General features: G+C 40.1%; 1 protein-coding gene across 2 annotated transcripts in view; it reads left to right on the forward strand.

The window, feature by feature from the left end:
• SLC5A9 (solute carrier family 5 member 9) overlaps positions 1-9,933 on the forward strand; it is a 49,175-nt gene that overhangs the window by 26,942 nt on the left and 12,300 nt on the right. For both annotated transcript variants that reach the window (XM_072997601.2, XM_020788124.3), the window contains 2 exons: positions 823-1,038; positions 7,257-7,416. In XM_072997601.2, coding sequence (XP_072853702.2) covers positions 823-1,038; positions 7,257-7,416 — 376 coding nt within the window. The remainder of the gene's footprint in view (positions 1-822; positions 1,039-7,256; positions 7,417-9,933) is intronic.

Genomic DNA, 9,933 nt, shown 5'->3' on the forward strand with positions numbered 1-9,933 from the left:
TCCCAGATCACATGACCCTCCCTTGCCTCACACTGAGAGGGAGTCCCACATTCCCCGAACCAACACAAGTGAATGTCACCTTGCCTTCCTCTGACCATCTGGGACTCAGCCCTCAGCTGTTCCAGACAGCAAACAGATCAGTACCAACCTTGTCTTTACTTCCTTGGCAACCAGAAATTGTGCCTAGCCCAAACACCATGGTACCTAAGAGAAGAATTCTAAATCTTTTTTAAAAGCCCTATACAACTGGACAGCCCCAAAATTGACCAGCTGATTTCAGGTCGTTCTCCCTACATCCCAGAACAATTCACACCAGTCTGAAAGTGGAGAGAGGAAAATATTAGTGCTAACTTTTTAAAAATCTTAAAAGATTTCTCAAGCCTAAGTAGGATTAATTGTTTGCGGCCTTCCACAGTTTGGTGTCCTTCAGGTGTACTAGACCACAGTTAGCTTAATCCTCCAGCTAGCATGACCCATGTGTATGTTAGCTGGAGATTATACTAGTTGCAGTGCAATGCATTCAGAGAGCACTAGACTGGGATAGGTCAATTTGTTAATTAGTGCACAGTGACCCATAAATGAATATTGATTTATTTTGTTGTAAATGAATAACTCTTTAAACCTGCGCGTGCACACACACACACACAGACACACACACACACACACACATACAGAGAGAAAGAGAGAGAGAGAGAGAGAGAGAGAGAGAGAGAGAGAGACTATGTTCTTGTTCAAAGTGGGATATTACAGTCATGGCATTGCTAAAGAGTCAGACATATCCGAGATTCTTTCACCACACATCTCTGTATGTTTTATTTCCAGGGAGCTTTCTGGGGCCTAATGTTTGGGCTAGCAGTTGGCATCATCCGGCTGGTTATGGAATTTATCTATACAGCACCTTCATGTGGAGAGGAGGACCAAAGGCCAGCCGTGATGAAAGAAGTCCATTATCTCTACTTTGCTATTATCCTGTGTGCACTCACAGCTGCTGTCATTTTCTTTTTAAGTCTCTGCACACCACCAATCCCTGAAGAAAATGTAAGTGACTATCCAGGAGGAAACTGATTGTTTAAAAACACTCTGTTTTCCTAGAGCAGCCGTTCCCAATCTGGGCCTCGAAAGAAGTTTGAGCCTACAACTCCCATCAGACTAGCCAGCATAGCCAGTGGTTGAGGATGATGGCAGTTGTAGTTTCAAATCTCTGGACAGCGTGAGGTTAGGGGAGGATGCCTTAGAAGGCACTGTGTTTTGGTTCCAAGTACTAAGGTAAACAAGCTCTGTTTTTCAAAGAAGGTCTTCCTTCAAATGCTCTTGTTTCCTAGGCATTATGGAGTTAATACATTTCCTTGGTTTCAGTGATCACTGGAAAAAAGAGAGCAGGCCGGCTTCCATGCTGTGAGGACACTGCAGCACATCCAATCAAGGAGAGAGGCAGACAGTGGGGAGGAAATCATATTACAGTGGGTAGCTGAGGGGGGAACGTAATGGCTCTAATTGAACCCTCTTTCGTATTTCAGCAAAGGCGGCATCAATCTTGCAAGCTAACAAGATTAATATTGTTGGAGCACTGGCATTTAGAGAGAACATTCCATCCCAAAGTGATCTCAATTACATTGAACAACTGAGGTTTGGTAGCAAAGAACTTTATTTCATTTGCTCCATAAAACTGGCACGGAAAGTTTTCTTTTAGTGAATACTTCAAGGGATGCATTGAATGCTTTCTCACATCACTGGTTTCCCTCCAAACAGTAAAATCCTGATCTTTGCTGGGCCAGCATGGTGATCAATGAAAATAATTTCAGCTCAGTAAACAAAGTGTGTCTCAATAACCTGGTCCTGATGAGTTTGCCTGGAAAATCCATTCATATTGGACTACAGCTCCCATACTCTCCTGCCATTGGCCAGGCTCTACGAAAACCAAAATGTTCCCACCGATGCATTAGGGCTCTCTCCCAATCACCAGTACAAAATGATATGGAACAGGGATACATTCATATAGTTCCACATGTTTTCAGATTGAGCTAGAACTACTACAGTATGTTAGGTTGAGCCTGAATTAGTCTTTTGAGCTAAAGTCAGTGTTAGTCCCAAATAGAGTAGGCCTAGGACTCGTTAGGCATAGGTGAATATGTTCTAGTGATTTCAATTGGTGTACCCAAGCTGGGCCTAATATTAGATTTTGTGTATCATGTGTAACTGAAAGCCTGGGAGAAGTGGGAGTTGGTTAGTAAACTTAGTTCAGATAACCAAACTAACATGTTGTGAACCTAGTTCCAATGGATCCATAGGGAGCTTCTATGCAATGAACCAAGTTGTGTGCTTGACATAATAATTTGTGCTTCTGACTTAATCCATCAGTCACACCAGAACTTGGAAATGTTTGGAACAGAACGACTAGACTCCCAAGAGATACTGAACAGGGAAATTCAGGGAGTTGAAGGTCCAACATTTCTAAGTACTGGGTCATGCTCTGTTTTGTGACCATATAAGGTAGAGTGGAAGCTATATTATGAATGACGAATACAAGCAAGAACCTAACTTTTTTATTGTTGATTTTAAATATTTGTCTAGAGAATATTCATTATTGAGCCAGCAGAGAAAATAAATGAGTGAGTTTATATAAAACTCCTGGTTTCGGTATATTGCATGTTTTCCCAAGCGATTGTGATCAATGAAATCCTGCTGCATTTATAACGGTGGATTGAGAAGTATAATTTCTTTCAAGTCTAACCACTGATTAGGAATACAGGAAGCTGATTTACCCCTTGTCCCATGTAAAGCAAATTATGATCCCTCTCTTACTAAAGTCATTGACATGGGTACAGTCCTGAGCAAACCATATTAACTATTTAATTGAAATATCTATGGCATGCAAAATCAAAGTCTCTAAAATGAGCAGCCACTTGGAGTATTATTTAGTACCACCTAAACCCCCACCAGTCCTGACTTCTAGAAACAGCCCTAAGAGCCTGCAATTATATGGCAGGAAATCCTGCATATTAAAATATGAGTAAAAGAGCAATTTTATCTACTGCACGAAGGTGCTGAGGCAGGAGGGGCAGAAGGAATTACTCCCTGCCCTTCCTTTCTCAGGGCAATTTCCCACTTGCTTTCACATGATGGCCATTCCATCAGATCAGGATTTAAACTTCTAGGGTCCTTTTTAATAGAGCATATGGTTTTTCTGGCACTCAAGACTTCCTGTTGCTCCCTAAACTGCATTGCCATGACTCCAGCATCTCCTTTCAACTCTACAGTTAACCCTGACCATAGGCCTTCAAAGGGCTGGTAAGCACATACTTGTGCCAAACCAAACTTATTAGTCTTGAAGGCACCCCCAAGACTCTTTATTGGTTTTGCTGTGATGAATAAATATCCCTGGGTATATGTTTTCAAAGCTCCCAGAACTTCTCAGCCAAAGCAGCCACTGGCTGAGGGAATCCTGTGGAATGTCATCCAAACAAAGCACTTTTCCAAATGCTGGCCCTATATTTTCCTTCTCTACCAATTTGTGTAAGATAATGTGAAGGCCAATTCCCCTTGGAAACAGAAGGATAATATTCTGAGTGGATGACATTAGAAAATATTTATTGGCATCCATGAGTTAATGCGATACACACACACACACACACACACACACACGCACGCACGCACGCACGCACGCACGCACACGCACACGCGGACCTGCCAACTTTCCCGGGTGACCTTGTTCTTTGAAAATAGCAGGTGGACCAACAGAGATGAAGAGATTTCTATCTGGTGTTTGAGTATTAGCATTAATGCACCAGGTTTTAAATGAATTACAGCCGAAGAACAGCCAGCAGAAGCATTTCCTCCTGCTGTTTTGGACACCCTCCCATCCCTGTGGTGATGGATGCTGTGCCACACAACAAATATGCAAAGAATTTGTTTGGTATGCCTCAGAGTTCATATGTCTTCATTGTACGGAGCCCACATTGTGTCGTATTGTCCTTGAAAACTCTGCAAAGGAGCTTACAATTAAATTTGAGGCTGTGAAGCTGAAATGCAACTGCCAGATGCCAGATGGCATTTTGAAGGGAAGGATTTATTCTAGCTCTGTGATGAGAAAAAAAAGAGTTAGAGGAGATTTCTTAGATCCTAACAAAGTTTGTTTCAGGACATGTCAGAAGAGGATGGAAGGAAAGGGAAACAGGCAGGGGAAGTGTGATCAAAAGACAGTACCATAAAATAGTACAAGATTGGGTTGGCCTTTCATTTCCTAACATAGGTGGTACCTTGCTACAAACTCATTTGGCAAAGTGCAAATATTAATCTTAGTTACTACCATCTGTGGCAAATAGTTATTATTTTGCATAGGACGAGCAGCTGCTGGTTGTAAGCATGAGCAGTTTATATGAGGAAAGCACATAACTTTGGACTGCTGTTGCTAATGCACATTAGAGCTTGTGCAAAAGTTGCTTGTAGAGATGGGGATATTTGTATATCGAATATTGCCATCTCTAGTTGCATGTGTTGTTTTGATATGTCTCCCATGTAGTGCAAAAGAACAGGAGGTCTGACCCAAGATATTTTGTTATCTGAAACAAAGGACAAGATGGTGCCCCCAACTATGCTACGTGCAGAGGCTGACTGGAGTGGCAATGGACCCTCACTTCAACAGTGGCAGTGGTATAGGATCTTCTAGAATACCTGAGGATGGCATCTTTGTCCAGGGTGTCCTCTACCTCAGTGGTCCTCAGCCTTTGGTCTTCCAGATATTTTGGCCTTTAGCTCACACAATTCCTTACCACTATCTATGCAGCCTGAGGCTTCTGGGAGTTGAATTCTAAAACATTTGGAGGGCCAAAGAATGGAAACTATTCCTTTACCAAATCATAAGGCAAGTGAGCTTCAAGGCTTTCCACTCACCTTGCATGGGTGGAAAAGAGACTCTCAAATTGAACTGGCCTGACTTAAAAAAAAGTCCCTAGAATTCCCCCCCTGCCTCATGTAAGCGGTGAGGCTTAAAAGTACTTTGGCACGAGGGGAAACAGCAAACACTGGCAATTGGATGGATCTTCTGCCACACCTGAGATCACCAGGCAGGTTTACGGTTACAGGACTGGGTGTACTTGGGCTTACCACATGAGGGAGAGAAGTGCCAATTGGTCTAGGCCTCACATTTAAGACTCACATTTAAAAATCCATCACAATGGATTGTCAACCTGTTTTCACATTCCTTCATTATTATTTTAATATCCTGGGAGCCCTTCAAAAAGAGGAGTGGCCCAGACCTTTCTTGACCTCTGAGAGTTTCTGCCCACAGCGCTGCCATTCAGTTGCAGTTTAAGTCTCCCCAGGTGCCTTTGTCAGCCACTGTGGAAAATAAGATGCTGAACTAGGTGGACCTTTGGTCGGATCCACCACAAGAAGAACTGTTTTTTATGTTCACTGTGATTCTCCATATTAGGGTTTGTTGGTTTTTTTGGGTAAAAGTCACTACAGGGTTTTCTCCTGGAGAAAATGTCTACAGAACCAAAAGATTCTGCAGCAGTTGCACATCCTGTGTTGCAACTTCACAACTTGTCACCTCCCCTGTTTTCAAACTCTGGGTGCAGCAGGCAGAACTCTAGCATAGGACTTGAAACAGCAGGAAAGAGGAGGAGAAAGATGGGTCAAGGAACTAATGCAGTCTTGAGGTCCCCGATCTTTTGGTGCTGGAGGACTTCTCAGTACACAAAGGTTTTGTGCAGGCAAAGGCCTAGTAGCCCCAGTTGTTCAGGAATATGTATTCTGTACTTGAGAGATAAAGGATCTCTCATGAGCATTGCCTCATTTTTTTTTCCAAATCAAATAAATAGGCACACTTTACAGTTACAGCATTAGTGAGGTTTGCGGTTTAACTAATTTTAAGTATTTTGTAGCTTGTGCTAAAACTATTTTATTTAATCCTAATGTATGTCCTCCTCTTTTCTTACCAACAGCCATTTGTACAATGAAAAGGGAAATGTCTTTTGGATCCCTTTTGTGTCCTCCAACTTCATTACCTTTTAGATTTAATGAGTAACCAAGAAAAAGAAAGAAAGAGCTAAACCCTAAAAGGCTTCTTCGGAACAGATGAGGATCATCAAATCAAAGCAATTTAACACAATGTGACAAGAAAGATTAGCCTTTCCTGATGCTCATCTTGGTTGAAAATAATTTAAATAAAGCTATAAATCTTCTGGAGATTATACAACTTTTTGTGTCAGCTGGAAACTGCCTTCCAGATTTTATGCCTGAAATTCAAAGTATTAAAAGTACTGTTCTTTTATATAAGTGACCTTTTGAGAGTTACTTTCCAAGTGTACCAATGACTAACAGCATAATATAGTCTCAGCTCTATACCATTTTTATATTTTAGAAAAGCAGCTTTTAGAGGAAGAAACTTGAAGCAGAAAAACAGTAGGAAGGGAGTTCAATGCGATAGAGAAGATTTTTTTAAAAAAAAAAGTAGTAGGGAAAAAACTAGAACAAGAAGAGACAGCTGCAGAAATAAAATGAGTTTTGTCACAACTCTTCCTCAAGGGAAATCTACAGAAGCTGTACAAAAGGTATCCACTGTAAAACAATATAAAGTTGTATACCAAAAGATGCCACTACCCACACAGTAAACATTTTTGAAGTTGCATAGTAAGTAACCATTGTTTGCACAGTGCATGCAAGTTGAACAGTCTGTGTTTAAAGCCTAACCTTGCCTGTGATGAATTACGTACAAAAAGATGTTACATAAAAACCTTTAGTATTCAATATCACCTGTTATATAAAAGTTATAAATTAGTTATAAAGTGGTCTGGTACCAGTAAGTAAGTTAACCTGTAAGTCTTAAAACTTGCCTAATCATTCTTGATAAAACTTCTTGGGACAGCTTTTCTATTTCAGCTCGTGTAGGCAGCCTAAAATGTAATCAACCCACCAAGGCATATGCCAAGTTCTTCCCTAGCCCAGATGTCTCTGTAAAATTTCAAGGTAACCAAATTGCAGTCTGTTCAGTAGCTGAAAGCATCAGATGCCCTGCCCTTTCTCTACACCAGGAACAGCATTTGAGGGTTCAATTTCCCCTTCCTCTTTTATGTTACTTCATAGGAAAGGCTGTGTTTTGCTAAGTTACAGCTTTATATGAATGTGATGTTAGGTGACCGTGGACTTTGTGGGATCTCAACCCATTACAGGGACAAGCTGTAGGACAAAAGCTCCCAGAGATACCTAGGGATTCCGTAACTTTCATTCTTTCTTTCTAATTTGTCATTATACAGCTCGCCCGTTTAACATGGTGGACGAGACACAACAAAAAGGTTGGGGAAGACCTAGAGACGGACATCTATGAAACCATAGAGACTACCTCCACCAAGATACAAAATGATTTGGATACTATACAGTCAGGAAATGGAGACTTAGTATGTGAAGAACATGATGGTATGTCACCTGTTTTCCCCTACAACATGTATATGTTTTGTGTGTTCCTATACGCGCAATTTCTTTTCCAGGGCCCCTAAAAGCCAAGAATATCTTCCAATGTGACCTGGAGTAGATGATCTGATACGCTCTGTTGGATACCAGGTGTGAGACAAACTAGACATTACATGGCATCATTTTCTCCAGATCACAGAGGTCCCTGCAAAATTATTAGTTTGATCAGAGGAATGGCAGAAAGGGAAAGATCTTAACCCTTTCCCTTCAGCTGTTTTCTACTGTTTTTTAAGCATACACTATGGAAAAGGTAGGAGTTCATGTCTCTTTTCCTTTGTAGGTGGAAAAGTTGCTCTTTGAGTTTTTCTGAACAGAACAGTCTATAGTGAAAGGGTTAAGTGTTCCTCCCTTAATTCTTCCAGTACTCTACTGATGCTACCTTTCATTTAAAAATCATACATAAACATAAAAACAGTTTATGTATTGGTGCTGGAGGACTTCTGGAGCTGCATTTAACAGGAATGGTTGTATTTTAGAATAGACTTGACACGCAATTCTGCCTTGCCCAAAATGCTGAGGCAAATTTAGAAGAGTTTGTTGTGTGCACTGGAAATCTAAAACATATTGTGAATTTGGATTGTGCTAGGGTTGTGCACCAGGGGAAGAAAACTAAGAACCCTGTTTGGTAGTCTGAGAGGTAGTCAGTGTAGTCTGGGTCCTCAGACAGGTGGGACACCACCCTTTGATTTAGATGTGAGATCCAAGATGGAGCTTTGCTTCAGTCTTTTTGCGGAAGCTTCAAATGTCTTCCTCATTAGCTATAATGGAAAAACCAACAAACAACTCTGACTCAGATGTGGATGCAATTTGCAGACATCATACATGGCATCTCTGAATGGATAAAGCCTAGCAGATATCAGACAAACAAGTAGAGGGCTGTAACACAATGGAAGGTTTTAAGGAGGGAATGAGCAATGCCCAAGACCGTTTTTGTAATCCTCCCCAGAGTCCCCCAGAATTTTCAGTTTTTTTTAAAGGTATTGCAATCTGCCACTGAAATGTGGTGACTAGCTGCTAAATCAACTCCTTCATTCAATGAGGTTAAGTATTTCTTGAGAGTTAAATGTCAACTAAAACTACAGTTTTAGTGTGAGTTGAAAGAGGATATGTTTAATTACTTTTAATTACAAGGATCTTCCTAGAGATTGTCTTCCTTTGTTATATGAACAGCCTGAGTAATCTAAGCTACTTTTGCAAGCCTATTTTTTTGTTACTTACTGTAAGCAGCCAGTTGCTGTTAAGCAAATTTTAAAGCCTGTGGTCCCGTAAATTAATTTAATATTATTGTATAATTAATGAAATTTGTTCTATAATGAATTTAAGGTCATATTTAATTATTTTAAGAGAGAGACCAATGGAAGCAGCAGGCATGGCGAAGAGTTTGTGCAGAAGAGAACCTGGGGTGTGTGAAGGCGAGGAGGGGAAGAGAGGAGAGAAGAGGGTGACTGTGCTAACTTCTTGGGATGAAGGAATATTTATTTATTTATTTATTTATTTATTTATTTATTTATTTATTTATTTATTTATTTAATTAATTAATTAATTAATTAATTAATTAATTAATTAATTAATTAATTAATTAATTTTTACCCCGCCTATCTGGCCCACCGGACCACTCTAGGTGATGTTGACAAGATGTGGTCTGCAAACAAACAAACCTAGTTCCCCACTGAGAGAAAATGATCCCATTGTCAAAGAGGAGACGTATTAATTGGGATCTGCAATGACATCATGTGGGTTTACAAATCCAAACCCATGGGTAACAGAACCACCTCCTAATCAGGAGCATATAGGGTGTGTGGATAAACCCATATTATGGTTCACAATATTTTTTTCCTCAGCTGTTTTCTCCTTTTTTTGAAATGAGATTAGACTAGGAAAGGAAGAGTTCTACCATGTCCCAAATTTTAGGAAGGAGTTTGCTTTAAGCTCAATATTTTTACAGGACACTAATTTGAATTTCTGCTTTTTATGCTTTTGTGACATTTTTCACTTGATGCCAATTTCCAGAAGGGCATACCTTATTTAGAGAATGATGGGGAACCCCATGTCCTATTTTGGAACACTATATTTGTTGTACTAGTGTTGTTTTGTTTCAGTTGAGAAAGAATTCTGTTTTTTTAAATCTAATCTGTAGCACCTCATCCTGGAGAGATCCGAAAGAGCCAATATTGGTAACTCCTGAGCAAATGATAAGAGGAAACTTTTTATCTGTGGATCTGACAGGTGCCTTGATTCATATTTGAAGCAGCTGTTCAACTTAATATTGTTAATTATTTGCCATCTTTGTTTTCACATGAGCTAATTCATCTGCCCTTGCATCTGTTTATGAACAGGTATCTTGATGATTAGGTTATTAGCATTGACGGTAAAGGAAATGTAACATCCTTCATGCATAATAAAGAATGTGTATGTGTCAGATTGAGAGAGAGATTGAGTTTATGTTATGTACATTCATACCAT

This window comes from Pogona vitticeps, chromosome 4 (genome assembly GCF_051106095.1).
Source record: "Pogona vitticeps strain Pit_001003342236 chromosome 4, PviZW2.1, whole genome shotgun sequence".
NCBI classification, from domain to species: domain Eukaryota; kingdom Metazoa; phylum Chordata; class Lepidosauria; order Squamata; family Agamidae; genus Pogona; species Pogona vitticeps.